The 23266-nt window shown below is 39.8% G+C and overlaps 1 protein-coding gene across 1 annotated transcript in view; it reads right to left on the reverse strand.

The window, feature by feature from the left end:
- Positions 1 to 21005, reverse strand: part of sppl3 (signal peptide peptidase 3) — a 167748-nt gene extending 146743 nt beyond the window's left edge. Inside the window, exon 1 of the mRNA XM_068005665.1 lies at positions 20335 to 21005. Coding sequence (XP_067861766.1) covers positions 20335 to 20357 — 23 coding nt within the window. The 5' untranslated portion in view covers positions 20358 to 21005. The remainder of the gene's footprint in view (positions 1 to 20334) is intronic.
- Positions 21006 to 23266: the final 2261 nt, after the last annotated feature.

Genomic DNA, 23266 nt, shown 5'->3' on the forward strand with positions numbered 1-23266 from the left:
TTTCTAGTTTCATGTTTTGATTTATAATCGAGAGATCATTGGCTGCAATGATCTTGCATCCTCCCAAGGTGCTGCAGATCCTGCCACTATTTTATTCAATGATTAGAAGCTATTATCAAAATTCCAATAAGAACTCGTTCTTTCACACAAAACTACTGCTAGGAAAATGGCAATCCATACTGCTTTAAAACCTTAAATGTATATGCCTATGATATAAATATTAATAAATATTTTGTTGCATATGCAAGTTAATGAACAGCCAGCAAGCAATATATTCGGCATTGGGAGTGTTATATTCAGTTCAGTGAGTACATCATCAAAAATGATCAAGAGCAGCAGCAAGATATTGGATCAGATTTTGCTGTCAAAATAACAGTGGGGCTAATGGCGCTAGTCATTTTTTATGCGCAAACAGTAAAGCAACATCAGCGAGGGGCAGATACACGGTTAGACGTGAATATCCAAAAGTTGCTGTCTGAGCTGCGCCACTCCTCCGTTAGCTTCGTGAAAACGGCATCACCATTGAAATGCATGACGTTGCTGTATTTGCACAGTAGAAACAAACTAAACTCGCCACAGAAAGTTAAATCTTGTCATTTCAAGTGCAAGTACTCTTAACGACGTGATGTGTTAACTACTGCCGATCAACCTCTCTGGTACTGAAAATTAACTATTACAAGTATGGAGTCTCGTTCCTTCAGGTATTAATTGGTGTTGGAGATTTTAAAAATGAAAATTTTAAATTTAAATACGATTAAAATCACTAAGGAATTGGTACTCAGTAAATTAATGGGACTCAAGGTGGATAAATCCCCTGGACCTGATGGCTTACATCCTAGGGTCTTGAGGGAAGTGGCAGTAGGGATTGTGGATGCTTTGGTAATAATTTTCCCAAATTCTCTGGACTCGGCAAAGGTCCCGGCAGATTGGAAAGCTGCTAATGTAACACCCTTATTTAAAAAGGGTAGTAGGCAGAAGGCTGGAAATTATAGGCCAGTTAGCCTAACATCTGTGGTGGGTAAAATTTTGGAGTCTATTATTAAGGAGACAGTAGCGGAACATTTGGATAAACATAATTTAATAGGACAAAGTCAGCATGGCTTTACGAAGGGGAAGTCATATCTGACAAATTTGCTTGAGTTCTTTGAGGACATAACGTACAGGGTGGATAAAGGGGAACCAGTGGACGTAGTGTATTTAGACTTCCAGAAGGCATTCGACAAGGTGCCACATAAAAGATTATTGCTCAAGATAAAGAATCACTGGATTGGGGGTAATATTCTGGCATGGGTGGAGGATTGGTTATCTAACAGGAAGCAGAGAGTTGGGATAAACGGTTCATTCTCGGACTGGCAACCAGTAGCCAGTGGTGTTCCGCAGGGGTCGGTGCTGGGTCCCCAACTCTTTACAATCTATATTAACGATTTGGAGGAGGGGACTGAGTGTAACATATCAACATTAGCAGATGATACAAAGATGGGAGGGAAAGTAGAGAGTGAGGAGGACATAAAAAACCTACAAGGGGATATAGACAGGCTGGGTGAGTGGGTGGAGATTTGGCAGATGCAATACAATATTGGAAAATGTGAGGATATGCACTTTGGCAGGAAAAAAAATCAGAGAGCAAGTTATTATCTTAATGGTGAGAAACTGGAAAGTACTGCAATACAAAGGGATCTGGGGGTCCTAGTGCAAGAAAATCAAAAAGTTAGTATGCAGGTGATCACGGCGGCCAACGGAATGTTGGCTTTTATTGCTAGGGGGATAGAATATAAAAACAGGGAGGTATTGCTGCAGTTATATAAAGGTATTGGTGAGACCGCACCTGGAATACTGCATTTAGTTTTGGTCTCCATACTTAAGAAAAGACATACTTGCTCTCGAGGCAGTACAAAGAAGGTTCACTCGGTTAATCCCGGGGATGAGGGGGCGGACGTATGAGGAGAGGTTGAGTAGATTGGGACTCTACTCATTGGATTTCAGAAGAATGAGAGGCGATCTTATTGAAACATAAGAGATTGTGAAGGGGCTTGATCAGGTGGATGCGGTAAGGATGTTCCCAAGGATGGGTGAAACTAGAGCCAGGGGGCATAATCTTGGAATAAGGGGCTGCTCTTTCAAAACTGAGATGAGGAGAAACTTCTTCACTCAGAGGGTAGTAGGTATGTGGAATTTGCTGCCCCAGGAAGCTGTGGAAGCTACATTAAATAAATTTAAAACAGAAATAGACAGTTTCCTAGAAGTAAAGGGAATTAGGGGTTACGGGGAGCGGGCAGGAAATTGGACATGAATTTAGATTTGAGGTTAGGATCAGATCGGCCATGATCTTATTGAATGGCGGAGCAGGCTCGAGGGGCCGATTGACCTACTCCTGCTCCTATTTCTTATGTTCTTATATTCTCTTTGTGCTCGTGAATGAGGGAAAAGAACAAACACACAATGTTTAGTTTCAAGTCATCGGAGCTACGGAAGCTGCCTTTTTCAGGAAGCACGAATAAAGAATGTTAAGAGAGAAACCCAAATAATAACAGTTGCTGCAAGATCTACTTCTGAGTAGCCTCATGTGCTGAAGGAAATCTGACTCATTTTACAATGAAGGATATATTTAAGAGGCTTGACTCTGCCCCTATTTTAAAGAGCATCAATTTATGGTATCAAGGCACCTATACCTTCCCACAACCTCACAAATATGCCTATTTGTGCATTCAGCTAATCTGCAAAAAAAAAAACTTCACGGTCCATTTTGGTTAATGTTAATGCCACACTTACATATGCTTAAGTACCTCACTAACCATATTGGTGCCAGCCCAGAATTTTACCAATCTGACATGGGTTTGTCCCTCAAACAGAAGAATCTAGCTACACAGTACACAGTTCAAGCTCAAGAAGTGTGCACTTGGATCCAGACATTGAGTCCATGCCACTTGCAGACAATCACCCATCCACCCTATGAAAAATATCACTAACAATATAGAGTTAGGGCTGTGTATGCAGCCACTAGTATTTTTGTCCAATGGCTATTTTAAGGCACTAGTCACCATTTGAGATAACAGTGCACCCAGGGGACTGATCTGCTAAAAGGTTTAGCTGCAACATTCTCATGTGTTGGACGAAAACGGCTGCTGCTATCAATCTCAAAATTCACGCCAAGACTGAATCCTGCCTTCTCAAAGGTGGTTTGAACATTACCGATTTATTGCCCTGAAAGGGATCCAATGGGCTCGAACCTCAGCCCTCAGTCATCTAAAATCAGGCCTGTATGTAAGGTGTCACCTCACTAGCTCTTGCACGGCCTTTTCTTGAATGACAAGGAAACTCTCACTCCCTATTAAGCTCAGATTCCTGAACAACTGTCTGTGCAACACAGAAAGAGCTCCGATGAACCATTTTACTATATGAGGTCTTGCCTATCCGAGAACCACTGGACTCTATACCAAAACTAGCAATTCCACCAGTGTTGAGAAGTTACTACAGGAGTATGTAGACTTATACAGAAACTAACCACCCTGCCTAGATCTAACTCAAAATGTAATCAGAACTGTGTCTTGAACCAGATGTTAAGTTTTAGGAGTCATACTTGGAATAGATTTTAACTACTTAGTGGTGTATTTTGAAGCTTTCCAAACTGGTTTCTATTTTCACCATAAACTAGTATCCCCGATGTATGGGATCTTTTAATAATTTTGCCTGTCAGTCCATACGGAACTCAATATGTTAATCAAGCTGTACTTGAAAAGCAGAATGCTTTGGACAGCAGAGCTAACTCCTACATTCATAAGCATAGCTGTCTGGATGCTACCACGCCTAACCGGAGAACTAGTTAGAGCAACATCAACTGAATAACTTATTTGAAAGTTAACTTGGGCTAGAAGGGTTAATTAAATACCAGTTCCATTTGGATGGTGCGCTGTGAATATAAATATTTACCCCAGTTTTCCATTCTTGCCTGGTGGGACAGGGCTTTGTCCAGTATAAGAAATTTTGCATATTTGCCTGAACGTAGAAAAATACTGCAACAACACAAGTAATAAAAGAGACTCGTCCAAAGTTATAGGAACTCTATTTCGTTTATTAGATTTGGCTGGGATTGAGACAAACAATTAAATTCTCTCAGACTGTTCTTGTTAAGGTTCATATGGTTTGCTGAGAGATGGGGAGAGTGGGAATGAACATTTCAAAATGTCCGAGATACAAATGAACTCACTAACTCCAGTACAGACTCCATTCTAGGTTTGAAGAAGAAGTGGTTTTCATTTTCATTTCATGCCATGCCAGATCTTTTTAAACCAGGCTTTCCCAGCAGTCAGCTTTAATAAATCTAGCAAGTTTACTTTGGGGATGGTGCTGGTTCTGCCAGACCCACATATCGTGAGCCCATAGCACTACCATGGCACAAATGTTTGACACTTCTCTTTACTCTGACAAGCAGCAACAGAGGGACCTTGGATTCATGAGGCCAAGCAGTTTTTGAGAGTGATGCTGAAGGACATTTTAAGTGTCTCAAAGATCTAACACCTCTGCCCTAATCTTTAAGGTAGCAACTTGACTTGGATGATGCTAGCTTTGTGGGTTACCATCTACACTCCCCACTTTCTATACTTCTTGGAAGGAAACGGAAACTCAAGATCTCTCTATGAATTAATACAGGCCATTCTTGACCAGTGTTATAAATTGGATAGCCAGGTGGCTAGTCTTCGGTTGCTTCCAAGCCTTTATTCACAGAGCTCCACATTTATACCCTAGATAAGCGCTCTCATAAATGGATACTCACCACCTGAATACAATTAACACATTGATATAAATCATGTGGATACAATTAACAACCAGGTGATAAAATGTGACAGTCACGACCAAGCTTGGAACAAGCTGCATACTTCTGGAAATCACACTTTTACAACTAGTCCAAAAATAAAGGACCACCACAATGAACACACTTTAAAGTTAGGCCTGGCACTGAATGGAGTGACTTGATATACTGCAAATATAAAACATGTTTTTGCTAAAGTTGCAATTGTGACTATCAAAATGTTGCTTAAAATATATTCAAAATGCAAAAAAAAAAGGCAGAGAAAAAGGATTTTTTCTCCTGTGTGCTGATGCTCCTAAAAGCTGAAAAGGATGCAGCTCGGGCTAGGGCTGTTCTAAATCAGAGGTAGGAGAGCGCCACCAGCACAGTTTCACACAGCATAATGCTCAAGTGTCCCCTACTTGCTTTCTCCTTGATGATTACTGGATTTTTCATTTGTATGTGGCAGTTGAATAGATGAGGAATGGGTGGTTCTGTAAAGCAATTAAAACAGTATCCAGTGATGAAAAATGGGAGGGGGGGTTCTAACCTTTATGCATAGTAGTTATAACACAGGAACAGGCCGCTCGGCCCAACCAATCCACGTTAGAGTTTAGCTCCATACAAGCCTAACCAATAATATTAAAACATCTATGCGCAAATATTTTCTCATGCAATAAAAGACATTTGTAAAATATCTATCTTAAGAGTGTGAAGGCTGCAGTGAAAGAGTGATGCCTTGAACAGATAGAGAAATAGGAAAATCGCCACCTGACAAGCCAAAGTCAGAATGCTTCGGAAAAGGTGTGAAACAGGAAATTGTGTACTTTAAAAGCCTGCTGATATGATTGCATTACAGATCTAGCTACTCCAAATATTAACCATTTCCATTTAGTCAATATAATTAGGAATGTTTAGGAGATCGGTTATAATATTTTCCACACATCTTGACAGAATAACCTCTCAGTAAACTATAAAGAGGCTCATGAATATGTAAATATTTAGAAATGGTAAAATCAGCCTACAGGGCACCCAGGTACCACAGGGATTCCTATGTGTACAGAAAAACACATTTTAAAATTTGCTCTACAAAACATGCAGTCCAGATCAGTTCCATCTCAATAGATGCAAGCACTCCAATTCTAGGATCAATGAAGTGAATGGTATAAATTAAGTAATAACAACTAGCTGTGCAACAGACCACATTTATTCTTTAAACGTTACAATTAAAATGCTTCTATGCCCATTTATGTTATATTTAGCTTTTGGCATTACACAATGAGTGTTTTAGAACTACATACAAAAATTTTGGGTAAAATACCAAAGAGCACTTGATAAGTGAGCCAACAGTGCAAGAACACAGAATTAACAGGTCAATGAAATGGCAAATGTACTACAAATGCAAATTCAGTTTCTCCTGCCACTGCTCCATGCCAGCTCACCTAATAATCAACAGCACTCAATATTCAAAAGTACAACAAAAAGACCAAAATAATTCTTTGTACAGCTATTTACGGATAATTTTAACTCCAGACATACAAAACAATTTGTAAAATGAGAAAATCCTTTATCAATGTCATTAGGAATATCTATAGCCATCCATTTACACCATGATACCTTTCTTTCAAAACCAAAATGGAGTAACCTTTCAACCATTTATTTACCTCTGCATTACACTTAACTATAAAGTAAGTGAACCAACCACATCTAATGACAGAAAGACATTTATTGGACAATAATCAATTTGAAGTGCAGTATTCTCAGACAAACTCTATTAGGCCTGTTAAGATAAAATCTAATTTAACATTTTCTCAACTAAGAGCATCATTGAAGGTAAGCCCTGCCCCAGCATTCCTACAATCAGACAGACTAAAAAGTCTTCCACTGAAAACCACTCCCACCAAATCAAATGTTGGTCACAAAGATAAACATCTTTCACCTCTATTACTGGTCTGGAAGGACCGCTTTCTCCCCCACACAGACACTGGGGAAGATCCTGCTCAGAATGACAAAAGTCAGGAATGCAACTGAAGTAACTGTGCATATGAGAGACTGGCACATTTACTGACTCCACCCAGCAATGTAAACAGGGTGATATGACACTAAATAGAAATGTAATTAAAAAAGCAACAAAATACAGCTGCTAGAAGGTGCACAGCACTGACTATGGTGACTCACATGCTGATTTTGCCTTTTCGCCTATAGGGAAGCCCAATTTGTGCTTGCCTTCTGCTCTAAGAATATAAAACCAATGTCCAAAAGTCAGTACACTGCTTCCAGTGTCACTGGGACTAGAACTACAAGTTCATCCAGCAATCTTGAGAAAACAGTTATTCATCAAATTCTATGGATTGTTACTTTCATACTAGAAAAAACACCTCATTATAAATTGTCATGTCCCATTTTACTACAACAATATGTAGGTCAGCGAGCACAAGAGTGATGGGACAGCAGGACTTGGTGCGAGTTAGGATATGGGCAGCAGAGTTTTGGATGAGCTCAAGTTTATGGAGGATAGAAAATGGGAGGCCGGCCAGGAGAGCATTAGAATAGTCGAGTCTGGAGGTAAGAAAAGCATGGATGAGGGTTTCAGCAGCAGGTAAGCTGAAGTAGGGCCGCAGACGGACAATATTACGGAGGTGGAAGTCGGCAGTCTTTGTGAGGGAGAGGATATAGGGTCTGAAGTTCAGCTCAGGGTTCACGGTTGCGAACAGTCTAGCTCAGCCTGAGGCACCAATGGATTTTGTGGCGAGGGCAGAAGATAATGGCTTCGATCTTCCCAATGCTTAACTGCATGAAATTGCGGCTCATCCAGGACTGGATGTTGGACAAGCAGTCTGGCAGAGGCAGTGGAGGGGTCAAGAGCCGCGGTGGTGAGGTAGAGCTGGATGTTGTCAGCGAACATGTGGAACCTGACATCATATCTTCAGATGATTTCGCTGAGGGGCAGCACGTAGATGAGAAATAGGAGGGGGCCAAGAATAGATCCTTGAAGGTCCCCAGAGGTAATGGTGCGGAGGCGAGAAAAGAAACCATTTCAGGAGACTCTTTGGCTACGACTGGATAGATAAGAGCGGAATTAGGCACGGGCAGCATCACTCAGCTGGACACGGTGTTTGTACTACATTAAAGAATACAAAACCTGACTGCCACAGAACTGGTTAAAACTTAAGTCATCAGGTCAGACTTGCAAAGTAATTATTTCTCCATATACTACTTTAGACATATTGGAATGCACACACAGCTTTAGTGGACTTGATAAACTTCCCACTTTTACTGTCTGCCAGTCTATTTACAAACCCTCAGTTCAATATGGTTTGCAGATACTCAAATAGCTCCCTACAAGCACACTGTCAAAATGAACAGAGTCTGATGAAAGTTATCCATCAAGTGAAAAAGTAATTTTCAAGTTAACATGCATGGACAAATAGATAACTAATAGGGATATTACATAAATCCCTGGCCTCTTAGTGCTTGCCAGGGAAGAGGGAGCTAAAAAAAGTTTTTATTTTAATTTAAAAACAAACATAGGTAACTAGATTTGCTCCCTTTCAAAAAAAAATCTCCCTTTATGACACAACAGTGATGTTCTCAAGTCAGGGCTGCTGCGGTCAGTTGTAATGTAAATAAAGTAACACAATTTTCCAAGGCTCCTCTAAGGCATCAGTGCTGACACAAGACAAATATAAACATTTGTCATTGGTGGCAGCATCCTTTTTCTTGCCTCAAGCAGCCTGAGGTCATTGAAGAGTACAATGTAGTCTTCACGTTGTCATTTAGGGGCCATGCCCAGCCATTGCAGAAGGTCTGCAACCAGAAATTAAAAATCACGATTCACAGATTTTAAAAGAACCGTGCACATGTAGTTGGTTCTCCTTTGCTACCGGTGCTGTGGGATAACAACTTGCATCTATATAGTGCTTTTAATGTAGTAAACATCCAAAGGTGCTTGCTTTACAGGAATGTAATTAGACGCAAATTTACACCGAGCCAAAGGATACATTAAGACGTGACCAAAAGCTGGTTCAAAGAGGTAGATTGTAAGGAGTGTCTTAAAGGAGGAAAGAGGGGTGGAGAGATTTAGAGAGGAATTCGAGAGCTTAGGGCCAAGACGGTTGAAGGCTCGGCCGCCAATGGTGGGGTGAAGGAAAGAGGGGGGTGTGCACAAGAGGCCAGAATTGGAGGAACGGAGATTTCTCAGAGGGTTGTAGGAGGTTACAGAGATAGGGAGGGACGAGGCGATTGAGGGATTTGAACAAACCCTACAATGCAAATGGTGTGAACTCTTCAGCACCAGGAACTCCACAGTATTAATAAACCAGTATTTCTACTTGAAACAGATTTGTATTATAAAAGGGTCAAGTTGCTCCAATGTTAATGGTAAAAGACTGTTGACTCAAAATATTTCTGAATTCTAAATAGAACCCTCACACGCAAAGCCATTCTATGAGAAACACACTACAATATAATGCAGAGTTCAATCTGTAATAGGATATAAAGTGCATGTTGGTACTCATGCATGAACCACTATTACTTGGTTTTGTTTTTAATGCATGAAAATAAATGTTGAGTATTCCTGTTAAACATCCAACTGATTTTCCACAATTGTGTATGCTTACCCTTATGAATACACAGTATTTTGCAGCCAGGCATCGCTGCTCCAATGTGCTGTACAATTTTGTATAAGGCAAGATAAATTTCAGAGAGAGGCACGGAATGAGGGCCAGTAGGAAGAGAAAAAAATGGATGATGGTTCAACCAGGGTTCCTCTAGATTACATCTCTGGAGTCATTTAAAGAGTGGCAGAGGTCTGGGGACAGATTCACTACTTACCCTCTCTTCTTCAGCAGGGTAACTTATGCTGGGAACCTAAAGAGGAGGTGGTTGTTGTTTTTTTTTAAAAAAGGGCAAAAGCTCAAATAAGTCAGAAAATGAATACATAAAACCTACAGATTTTCATTAATGTACTCACAAAATTTATTTTATCAATGGCTTGGTGATCTATGAAAGCCTTCTGCAGAAATGAAGGAATACACAGAACTCAGTGCCAAAAGGAGACAATATTGCCTTTAGGGGTCAGAAAGTCTGGACAGAGTCTTCCGTTGAAACAAATGATTTCTGGAATGCCACTTCATTTCTTTTTAACATTGAGAAACCAATGTGAAGGGCCAAAGCTTTTAGTGCAGGTCATCACCAAGGTTTAAAAGAACAGATTGGTCAGGTGATGCCAAAAATTGCATTTTAAAATTCTGAAAGACGACAAAGAATTCCACTGTTTTGAGCTTCTGGATAAAGAAACAAAAATGGGAAAAAATTCAATCAATCTTGATTGCAATGTGGTAGGGATATAGAGGAGGAAAAACATGTTGTATGGCATGGGAGGGGCAAGAGAGACGAGTTCAGAAGGGGTACTGACCATAATAGTATTGATAAAAGCTAGGAAAGCAAGGTCAGAGGAGGAAGAGGGAGTGGGAAAGCAGAGAGAGAAGGGAAGAGTGGAGTGGGGAGGGAATAAATTGATTGGAGGCAAGAGGTGGGAACCATTGGTTGGACTTAAAGAGACATGAAGTACCCATTAATGACCATTAAGCATTTTCACGTGTATATTGTTTAGATTTACTGGGGTTATTAGACTGATCTTCAATTAAAATTCAGATGATGTTAATTTTTATTTGAATTTTAAAATAACAGGGATAATTCCACGTCCTGCATGAGCTCTGAATAATACTCCTGAATAGTCTGCCTGCTTTTGAATCTCCACCCGCAATTAAGGGGAAAGTTTAACACAAGACGAGAACCATTTCAAACTTTTTTTTAAATTCCCCAAGTGGCACAGGAGAGACTTAACTCCAGGTGATCTTGGGAGCACAAGCTATGACATGAACCAGTACTGTAAGTTACCTGGACTCAAAAGATTTTATGCTGATCCTGCTTGAATTCGAAGTCTGGGTGACCAGCAGCCACGCTGCTAAATATAGCTCCTTATCCCAGTAATAAACTTTCCCACCCATGAAAAATTGGATCAACTAGTCTGCATGGGCGTAAGGGAGCCAGATTTAGCTGTGCAAACAGACACACACAGACACAGGGTGCCCAGAATTAAAATGGCACCAATGTAAACTAAAGAGAGGACGGAGAGCAGAGGGGAACAATTAAGGCAGAGCTTTTTAATTTGAAAAAATTAAAACCCAAGAACAATGTGTTTAAATCATTCTGATTTACGTGTACAGACAGTAAAACAAGTCTAAAAAAGGAACAAAATATGCCAGTTTAGTTAACATGGCAGTCAATTTTGTGCACATCAAGGGCCCATAAAAAGCAAATGAATGACTGAGTAGATAATCTGTTTTTCTGGCATTAGTTGAGGGAAAAATATTAGCTAGGACACCAGGAGAACTTCTTGCTTCACTATGAATAGTACCATAGGATCTTTTATGCCCAACTGTGGTTTAACATCTCACCAAAAGACTGCTCTGAATGATAAGCCTAGACTACGTACTCAAGTCTGTAATGAGGCTTAAACCACAACTTTGACTCAGAAGCAAGAATGTTAGCAACTGAGCCAAGCTGACAGTCGACAAAGTGCAAATATTTTAAAATTAAAAAACACAGCAAGTCTCTTCAGAACTCTAACCAGCAATTATTACAATGTCTTGGAATATGTACCTCGGCTGAACATCCAGCGAGCCAGTAAGGACTTCCAGTGGGAGCACTCTCTTCTGAGTCAGAAGGTCGCTAGGGTTCAAGCCCCACTCCAGAGACTTGAGCACTTGAACATGTCAGTGCAGCACTGAGTGAATGCTGCACTGTCAGAAGTGGTGTCTTTCAGTTGAGATTGTTAAACCTCTCCTCTCATGTGGATGTTAAAAGGTCCCAAGAGCAGAGGAGTTTTCCGGTGTCATGGCCAATATCGATCCTTCAACCAACATCACTTTAAAAAACAGATTATCTGGTCATTAATCTCACTGTTGTTTGTGGGGCCTTGCTGCGTGCAAATTAGTGTCTGCATTTCCCTACAACAGGAACTACACTTCAAAAATACTTCATTGGTTGTGAACCATTTTGGGACATCCTGAGATCATGAAAGAACTTGCATTTACATAGCCTTTCTTTACACTTTTACACTACATACAAATGCAGCCAATAGAGAAAGACCTTGTCTGTCAGGTGCACACAACAACAACTTGCACCCCATAGTTTAAACAACTGGCCTCCCTTATCCCAGTGACTATGCATGTCTACGGAAATGGAGACCTGCCATCAGAATAAAGGACCCAGTTATAACAATGTAAACACAGGGAGCCAGTCTCATACACTTGCTATCTGTGGTGCCTACAGAAACCAGTTCTCCACTCCAAATGGAAAAGCAGGAGAGCGATGTACTACTGTTACTTTAGGCTCTAGTTCAAGCTGTTTTATGTGCCACATTAGTACCAATAGCCAGCCATAATCCCAGAGTGAACTTGCCAGTTCACGGCAGCATAATTCACCAACTTTACTATGGGGGCTTCTGCCGGCTGCACGAGACCTGCATATTGGGAGTTCATGATACAAACAGTGCACAGAACCAATATGAAAGCAGATTTAAGGAACCACAGAAAGGTCCTTACTTTTATCGCCCTCAAATTCCTTTAAAGGAAGCAATTTTCTTCATGTAAAAATCCAAACATCCTATAAATACATTACCCAAAGAGACATTTTTTGTGGAACCAGGACCCATCACATACATCTTTCATGATGTGGAGATGCTGGTGATGGACTGGGGTGGACAAATGTAAGGAATCTTACAACACCAGGTTATAGTCCAACAATTTTATTTTAAAATCACAAGCTTTCGGAGATTATCTCCTTCGTCACTCACCTGACGAAGGAGATAATCTCCGAAAGCTTGTGATTTTAAAATAAAATTGTTGGACTATAACCTGGTGTTGTAAGATTCCTTACATTTATACATCTTTCATGCACAGTAGCCAGCCATTTTAACAAGTGACAATTAAAAATCCTGACATTAAACTATAACATACTGCTTGAAACAAATTCTCAAACAGTCAGTAGCTCAATGTTGCTCAAGGAACCACATTTTCTTTCATGTTACATATTGCTACCAAACAGTTGAATTGAGTAGAGTACTCCACAAATCAGCAGTCCATTTAATACTTTAAAATTAAATATCTGATCTAATTTCACAAGAGAATTACTTGCCTGTGTTCCTTAAGTAGGGAAAAAAGTTTCTTTCAAAACCGTTTTTGGAAAAAAATACTGCTTTTATGTATTTATAGGATTTCAAACAAATGGTAAATTTCACTTACAGCATCACTACTTAGTCTGATATCCCTCCCCACCACCACAAAAAATAATTAGAGTTAGATTACTGTGTAGATCCAAGAAAGATAGCATCTGCAAAAAAAAAGTATGGTCTATAATCACGTACACTCAAGTGTATACAGGCAACAGCTTTCATTTAAAGGAAACTCAGACATTTCATCAACAGAACTCATATGGTAGATTGTGACTCTCATACACTGACTCAGAAGTGAAAAAAAGTTACAAAATAGCAAACTATGTGAACAGATTTTTCTACCCTACTTACGCTGAGGTGACCTACTCCTTTATTTGACAAAGTCGGATTTTAAAGAGCATTTCAGTTAAAAGGCATAGACAAAAGAATGCTCATGTAAAAAAGCATTGTGCTTCTAGGGCAGGGAGGCTTGTTCGACCTAGCTCAATATTACAATATTATAAAAAGATTTTCCATTTTTAAGACTGTGCCAGATTTTTATTTTCCATTTGGTGCTCAGTATTACAGTTAAACTTTTGTAATATGCTTGAGTATTCGTGGACCTTCTCTTTAGTAGAGAAATATTCAATAGCAACGAAAGGGGGATTTTATCCCCCTACCCAACTTCCACTGGTGAAGTTATTTTAGCAATTACATTTCTCACCTTCCCTACTTAATTATTGTGAATGTTTTGGAAGGGTTTAGTTAATTCTTTCCAGCTTTGATTAGTGATAAAACGGGAGGTGGGGAAGAGACCAAGTCAACAACATAACAACTTGCATTTATATAGCACCGTTAACATAGTAAAACATCCCAAGGCACTTCACAGGAGCGATCAAGCAAAATTTGATACCGAGCTACATAAGGAAATATTAGGACAGGTGACCAAAAGCTTGGTCAAAGAGGTAGGTTTTAAGGAGAGTCGTAAAGGAGGAGAGCGAGGTAGAGATGCGGAGAGGTTTAGGGAGGGAATTCCAGAGCTTAGGGCCTAGGCAGCTACTGGGACGGCTGCCAATGGTGCAGCGATGAAAATCGGGGACGCGCAAGAGGCCAGAATTGGAGGAGCGCAGAGATCTCAGAGTTGGAGGAGGTTACAGAGATAGGTAGGGGCCAGGCCATGGAGGGATTTGAAAACAAGCATGAGTCAGTGAAACTCAGTTGAGCATAGACTAGCTTAGAAATATGAGACCAGTATGATATGCTTAACTACAACAGAGTAGAGACCACCGCACTTACAAGTGGCCCTGACCACATAATACAGAACTGTAGTCATGAGTTAATTATGTCAAGTTATTAAAATGTTGCATCTCTAAGGGGCCCATGTAGTCTTTGTTTTTACAAAATAGGCAACTCAGTTTTTGTTTAAAAATATTCCATTAAATAAAGAAAAATCATGGAATGATGGACCTGCTTTGTACTGATGGAAATACGGCAATTTCACATGGTGATTATGATTAGGGGAAGCGATTTAGAGCAATGCAATATTGCCTGCGTTTCTACTTACCCCTAATAGCGCGAGTTATTGTTCAAGTCCCACTATTTTGCATAAAAAGTTGAGGAGGCATTGAAATCTTTTTATCTGAGTGATAACAAACCACTTGTCCTAGTTTTGCAGTTTATGCAAATTTGGAATGTTGGGGCAATGAATAGCAGACTTGAAAGCAGCTGGATGTTGGATAGTTTTTGATTTGCTTTGTTGTTTTGAGGATTTTTTTTTTAAACAATTACTTTGTTGGTTTCTAAGTCTGGTTTAGACTATGACAACACCCTGTCACAAAGGTACTCTGTGAATGTTAAATAGCAGTGTGAAAAAGCGTACAGAACTGCACTAGCACAGGTAGATTGGGAACTTATGCACAGTATAAAAGGATATATAAAAAAATACATTTGTACAACAGAGGGGGGAAAGTAGCAGTGCCAAGAGGAACAGACAAATTGACTGAACAATGTGTTTTTCCAAAAAGATTATGAACTGGGAACAAGGTGCTTGAAGAAAAAGATAACAGCCACATGAAACAGCTTTTGTTCTGAACAGACTCACATTTTATTGATCTGCTTTATGAGAAAGAGCAATTAAAGAGAGAGAAATTCAAAATACAAGATAAAAAGTGAAAGCAAAAATGAGGGGGAAAAACAGATGGGAAAAGTCAAATCAAGAAAAAACTTGAAGGCAATGTCTACAATGGCAGTACATTTTTTTTGTTCTCAAGATGTTGGCAAATGTACTGTCACGTTTACTGCCCACCCCTAGTTGCCCTGAAAAAGGTGTTGGGCATGTCTCTATAACTAAGTGGCTTGCTAGGCCAATCCAGAGGGCACCAATATTCCAGACACGTTCTCTTTTCTGGAGGACATTAACAGATCAGATAACAATCTGGCAACTAGTAAACAGATTACCACATTTATTCAATGCAATTTCACAACTTGCCATGGTAGGATTTGAACTCAACTTCTGGGTAGCCAGTCCAGTACCATGACTAATATATTACAATATCCTGGTAGATTGGAGCCCCAAATCACCCCCACATGGTGCAGAATTTTAGGTTTGCTCCTATGATGCATCAAATTCTTAATTTCAGCCATGAGGCAACACCAGAGACCAGGCATTTCACAAAGGGAAAAAAATCATCCAGAGCACCTTTCATATCTCTTAACAGCTAGTTTTAGAGCATCACTGATGTGATCTGGAACCAGACAGCTTGCCCTCTCAACTGGAGATGGCAGAACTGAGGAGGGGAAAAATGAGTAAACAGGTGAAGAGGAAGATAAAGTCTAGCTTCACCTAGATGTTACTTGCTCTTTGATTTAATAAAAATATTTTTCCTGATACTAGATGAACAGGCTATTTTATTCTGATTAGGTTCACTATATAAAACTCAAGAATTGCAAAGCAAAACTTACATTTCCAAAACAATTATTGGGAGCGTTGAAATTAACATAGTGGTCACTCAAGTTCAGAGATGCACAAATTGTGAGATCGCTAGATAATTATGGATGAGGAAGGCCATTCAGCCCTTCTTAGCTCATCCATCCAAAAAGAACGTTAAATTTAAATGTTTCCAAGGCTTCCATCTCCACTATTCTATCTGGAAATCCATCTCACGTATTGATCATGGTATGTGAAGAACTTCCCAATATCAGTCCTAAATTTGCCTTCTACTAGTTTGAATCTGAGTCTATTTTTGCAAGTTCAAGTAACTGTCCAGATCTACCTTTTCATTACATATTTATGATTTTATATACCTCTAAGATCCCCTCAATGCTTTCTCTCAAGCCCAACTTTCTCCAACTTTTCCTCGTCACTTGGGCCTGACACTATGGATCAGCTTCATGGCTCTTCTCTGCACTTCCAGTGCTTTAATGTCTCCTTAGCATCACAGTAACCAAAAATGGATACAGTACTCATGGTGTGATCTGAACAATTTGAGCATACTTCTGACTTGTATTCTATTTTTCTAGCTAGATATTTCAGCATTCTTTTGGCTAAGTTGATCACTCAATATGTCCAACCAATGTAGAGCAGCATCGAGTCCACTCCTAGGTCTCTTTCAACTTTATCCTTAGTTATTTCAACAACTTTCATGGAGTACATGACACCCATTTTTCTTCTTACGTGCAGTTCTTTACTGCCATCTGCATTAAATTTAGTCTGCCATTGTTCCACTGTCATTGCAGATTATAGCAAACTAAAAAGGAGTCTTTGCATCTAAGTCATTGATGTAAATTAAAAACAGTAGTGGTTCCTGGGGCACCCCAGTCAGCACTCTCTTCCGCCTCCCAGACATAGCTCTTCTAAAAGTACTTGTTGTTTTCTACACGTCTTCAGCCAATTTCCAATCCATTCCCAAGGCTTATGGTGAATCCCCACAGCTTTGAGCTTAACTAACAGCCTTCTATGTAAAACTCTGTCAAATGACTTTTAGGAGTCATAGGTTTGGAAGGTTTTAGTTGCCCATTTCCGTCTTGTCATCCTTTTTGAAAATGGACACTACAGTAACCAATCTACTGGTACCTCCCCAGTATCTAGTGATGCCCTCATAATGATCATTAATGATGCTCAAAACTCCTTTTTAGTCTCTTTCAACATTCTGTAATAGATATAAATCTATTCCTGGGGACTTACTCATTTTAAAACCTTTTAGCCAGGCTAGAACTTCCACCTCATAACAAGGTCATTAATTCTGCTTAGGCTATCTCTCCATGTCTACTGCTGGAGAGTTTCTTGATGTTATATTTTTGCTTCTAGAACTATGCTTTTGTCTATGCTTCTCTTTGCCCTTCTGAACACCCTTTTAACATCTTTCTGTATACAATTTGAATCCAATTAATTTCATCCAATGCTTCATTATTTTTGTTTCACCCAAACACAACCCAAGACAGCTCACCCACCCAACAATCTTCTGCTTCAAAATCACAATACAGATCTCTTTTAAAATCTCTTTTACAATCAAGTTAAACTTAATCCAGAATCCAAAAAGCCTAATGGTAGTATACTACCTACAGAAATGTTGACACTCCCTGAAGTATATGAACAGCATAGCCAAATTGTTATTAATAAAACATAAGTTTGCCAAGAACTGTTATGCTTCAATTAGAATTCTATTTTTAAAACAAAATTCAAAGTCAAGTTTACATACCAGAGGCCATTTAATGTACTATGGAAGATTTTAATTTACACAAAACACATTTGATTTCTAAAATGTTGTCATCTCAGTGAAATTTAGTAGTGATTGGCCATATTTAGTCTAGTGAGCATTAAAGATTTGAATAATCTGTTTAATACCTGATTCTTGAGTCAGGGATTTTACATCACAGTAGTGAATGGAATGTTGTTTAGTCCAATGGAACAGGATTATGTCTGGCAGATTAGATATACATTTGCCTTGAATATACCATGCTTTTCCATCGATTGTGGAACAAAGTTACTCCATATCTCATCTTGGTAGCAAAACTGAACTACTTATCTACCTTCATGGTTTAAAGCAAGAACTTCATATTTGGCAATAAGAAATCATGCTGCAACTGATCAGGCCATTGCAGTGCATGGAATACAAGGCAGTAATTCAATCGAGGGGTTCAAACTGTAAAGGCAAAGCTTAACTAGTTAATCATCTGAACCCAGAGATGCAACTACAACTATATATAATTACAAGAAGCTGTGCCACCATCACCAAGAGATGATACAGAACTTCATACAATATCAGTCACTTTTGGCTGGTGAATTACAAAGAAATTCAGCATCCTAGCAAAGATATCGACTGTTAGGCCAATACTAACAGATATACAACAGACCGCTGAGATTATGACTAATTAGGTGGACTAGCACAAATATAGACACTTAAGAATACCTTGCCTGCCCCCTTTTGTAAAATTCTCTTTTCCGTTTCTCCTTGACTCAACTGGCACCATCCTTTTCTCAGTTTGAACACTAAGTCACTGCAGTGCAATTAGTGATCCTCCCTTTACCAGGCCTAGCATCTCTTCTGCTCAACAACCTAATCATGATCAGCAACTCCACACGGTGAGAATGCCTGTGGATGGTAGGAAATCACTTGCCTGGTCCACAATGATGGAGATAGATAGATTCTATCAGTCCACTTGAATCGTGGACCCAGAAGTACAATTACAGATTTTGCTCTTCCAAACTTGATCTGCTTAGCGTGAGCATTTTGAGTTGTGCAACACAAGGATGAAATACTGGTAATGGGAGCCACGTGAGGTGAACAATATTGCACAACATTTAAGTGTGATTTTTTGTGTAACTTACTCACAGGCACACATTAAGCAGAAAGCCTTGCCTCTCAAAACTGCTACTTGAGAAACATCTAAAAAAAATTCTCCTGTCTACTTTGATTTCCTCAGTCACAGTGCACCAAGAAGGGACAGTGTTGGGAGAATTTTCCAATGGTATAAGTGGAATTGTCAATATAGTCAGATCTTTTCTCTAATTTGAGACTAAAAAGGGGTTCGACAGCAGCTCAAATTCTTTTTAAACTTGTCAGAAGTTGGTCGCGTTAGTTGTAGTAAAATCATAAACTCATTTATAAAGAATTATTTAGGATTTCACTACACCCAAAGCACAAAGGAAATCTTCCTCGTGACAACAGCAGGATTATACAGCACGTTTTATCTTTCAGTGGAGTGCAAAAGATCATGCAGCACAAATGCCAAACAGGTAGCATAACTTGAGCATGAGATTGCAAATTGGTCACTCTGTGCAGATTACTGTGCATTGTCTTGAGATACATCCTCAAACCAGGTTGATCAAAAAATCCTTTATCCTTACTAAAAGGATTATTCAAAAAGTTTTTAATTGATATGCTTATGCAAGTCCCTTCACCCCTCCTCCAAGTCATCAAGGCTACTCTGCAAATCCTGCCAGTCAGTAAAATGTCAGTTCTGCAGTGTCAATATTATTTAGAACTAAAGTCTACTTACTACAGCAGAAAGTGTACAGAACACTATGTCTCTCTCTCGCTCAATAAGAAATTCACTTGTGGTTGAGCTATCAATCCCAATGCCACAGAGTGAAGTAAACACCTTAAACCATTATGGTCTCTGTGCAGCTTAAAAATCCCAAGTAGATGCAACGGTTAGGCACTGTCCAGGCAGGCCTGAAAAATCACTGGTGCAGCTGTGTACTCTATTAAAAAAGCTACAACCTTATAATATATATCGTGTATAGACACACACACATAAATACTCCATCTAAAATTATAAAGATAATCCTTAGTAATTGTTTTCACAGATCTGATTTGCTCTGCATATGTTGGCATCCAAATTATAAGGAGTTGACATACACCCACCATCACCAACAAAAAAGGCTGTCACAAATCTGGTTTAAAAATAAAATAACAGGCCAATTGCTCTAATTCGGCCTATGGATCAAAATTAAGTCGATGCTATTGAAGCTGGGCATAGGGTCCAAGATTCAAAACCTTTATGTTTATATATGTTAAGTGTTTATATATTAAGATAAACATTGCAGTTACAGTCGCTTTTCTGCCCCCTTTTAGGTTAAATCTCAAATGAAACATTAGGAAGGTGATGAGGATGCAGTCGGTGCCACAGCGCCCTCCAGCCGCCAGCGCTGCAAAAGTAAACCCTCTCCTCCCCGGCCCCCTTCAAACTGCGAGGCCGAGGCTGCATCGCGGCCTACAATCAAAACAAACCGCCAGGAAGACAACAGCTCGCGATTGCCAATCGTCCGGATAAGTAAAAAAAAAAATAAAAACAAAACCATGTGTGTGGGAGGTGGGAATTCACTCACCAGGAATACGCCTGCTCGGCCATGGCAGCTCCGAAAACAAGAGAGTGAGTGAGAGAGACAGCAGACACAAAGTGTCGGCGGCGGCTGCAAACTCAGGCTCTCCTTCCTTCCTTCCTCCCTCCCTCCAAGGGGGGGGGGGGGATTAAACTCGACGGGAATTTAAAAAAATATCTTTTATAAATAAAGAAAAATTAAACATGTATATAAAAAAAATCCAGTCAATTCCTGGCCATCATTGTAACATGGCGGACAGGCGCCTTCATTGTGCACCGGAGGGGAAACAAATTATCTCCCTCTTCTCCTTCTCCTCCTCCTCCTCCTCCACTCGCCGTCTCCGCCGACACAAAGCGTAAAACAAAATGATTATTATTTTTTTTAAAAAGGGGATTGCCGGCTCCAGCCGCCCTGCGAATGCTTCCTCTTTCTGCCCCCTTTTAATTTTATTGTCTCTCTCTCTCTCTCTCTTCCTCCTCTTCGAGAAGAAAAAACAAATTCCGTTTTTTAAAAAAAAAAATCTTCCTTCCCAAATGTTGAAATCACTTGCTTGGTGTTTGCACACAGAGGGTTTTTTCCCCCCTCTTTCTCTCTCTCTTTTCACCAAGTCATGGCCGTGTCCCTGTCCAGGCTCAGGCTCCCGCCCCTTTCCGAGTGAGGTTGGGTGTCACCGAGTGTGCCTGTGTTGTCCAGAAACCAAAGCCGCCGTCGCCACTCCTCCACCCCCTCGGGCTCCAAATGAATCAGATATAATAATAAAAGTTAGGGGGAAAAAAAAGTCATCGCCTCTCCAGTTTGTTTTCACTACGCCCTAAGTAAGCGCACTTATTGAACCCTAGGACACTTTGTGCTTTAAAGGACCTCTTCCTTTCATTTCGTTTTTCAACATCTTACACACCCCCCCCCCAATCTTCAGATTTGGAGCTTCTAATTTTTTTTATAGACAAAAAAGTTGTAGTTTGAGTGGTAGCAATTACAATTAGTCCTTTAAGATGCTCCTTAAAACCTGCCTCCTTGACCAAGCTCTTGGTCACCTGTCCTAATATCTCTTTTTGTGTCTCAGTGTTAAATTTTGTTTAATTATGCTGCTGTGAAGCACCTTGGGACGTATTACTACGTTAAAGGCGCTATATAAATGCAAGTTATTGTTAGTCTGGAAGAGCTCGCGGTTATTTTTGTCACATGCAAGAAATGCAATGGCGTTTCTGTTTGCTGCTACGATGACTTTCACAACACGGACGACATGCTACGTCGAAGACTTTCTAAAGGTGCCACATCAATTCCAACTTTAGTTTGCTTTGAAATGTTTTTAATTTCTCTGCTTTATTAGCCACCGTCATCCCTTTCCAAATTTATTCATACTTCCCAACTGCCAAAGGTTGTCAAGAGAGTTGCAATTTTAACCCCTCCTTATTCAGGTATCCTCACTTCAACCAGCTGTGTCTATGATTTTCATAGTTGGACATGCAACTATTTCTGATCAATTTGTGGATACTATAGCATTTTACTGCTACGCTAATCTTTCCTCCAATGTCAAGCTCCTACCTGGTCTTCATATCTGGCTGACCCATAATTTTCCAAATTTTGAGTCAACAAATGTGTACAGATGTGAATTTAATCTAGATGATCACTTTACAGTTGCTCTTATTAGCAGGAGATCCTGGTAAAGGAATTTGCCGATACCTCAATTTCTGATGCGAGTCCACAGGCCACCCAATAGATGGCATAGGTTTTCCATCTGGTGAGGTTGAGACATTGGCCCAGAATTGGCTGGAAAAGTAATGGCGAGTTCATAGCGCTTGCCGTTTATTAGTGCGTAAAATCCCAGCAATGTACGGTGAGGAAGAGATACGTCATGAGTTGCAAATCGCCACAAATTGCTGGACAATTTGCACCGCTCCATCATTAGCCTCGCAAAAAGGGGATCTTGCCATCAATCTCTCCGTGACTTTAAAGAAATTGCTGGATTTGAACCATAAGTGCAAATTAAACTTCGCACAAAAAGTTAGGGCTGGTATTTCATGACGTAAGGACCCTTTTAATAATGAGATTTATGTTCCTGCAATGCCACGCAACCTTGGAGGCCCAGAAAGGGAACAATTGCAACTGCGGAGTCTCATTCCTGCAGGTAGTAAATTGTTCCTAGAGGTTTTTTAAATTTTACATTTTAAAATTATTTTCTTACTTTTCCTTTCCGTCTCTTTCTCTCACTCTTAATCCAATCTTTCTTTCCCTCTCTATTTGTCTATCTATCTAATTTGACTTTAATTCCCCCTATTTCCTTTTCCATCATTCACTTTGTTTCTTTATCCTTAAATTTAATTAGTTAAGGAGATACAATTGGCTCCGTTCACCAAGGTCCCAGATGCCCCATTGACCTCGCCCCATTATCAAGTCGCAGTTCCAGCAATTTGTGGTGCAAAGAATTTTCAAGCTGAAGAAAAACAATCTAACTCACGGGACATGCCACAAGATGCCCCGCTCCGGCAAATTGTGGCCCATTAATGTCTAGTAGCATTAGCTTTTACCTCAATGTTGTGATGTGTAACAGCTTACATTGCAAATTGACTTTAATGGGTTTTAAAGGTATTATCTCTCTATTTAAAATTTATGAGAATGTCAAACACCTCAGATGTTACACTTCAAAATGTCAAATTCAAAATCTTTATTCTTGCTTACAAATCCCTGCATGGCCTTGGCTCAACCTCCCACTACAACCTCATCTAAGTCCAGGATCTTTGGTCCTCTGAGCTTGGCTTCATGGATCGCTCTCCTCCCACCTTGCCACTCCAAGTTCAGTAGCAGAGCCTTCAGTCATCTCAATCCTACTCTCTAGGAAAAGCAAAGCTATCTTATTCAGTTCCTGCAATTTTATTGTCTTGCTTGGCCACTCAGTCAAACTGAACTCAAGACAGTGTGCAATCTTGGTATTCTGTTT

This window comes from Heptranchias perlo, chromosome 25, assembly GCF_035084215.1.
Source record: "Heptranchias perlo isolate sHepPer1 chromosome 25, sHepPer1.hap1, whole genome shotgun sequence".
Lineage (NCBI taxonomy): Eukaryota > Metazoa > Chordata > Chondrichthyes > Hexanchiformes > Hexanchidae > Heptranchias > Heptranchias perlo.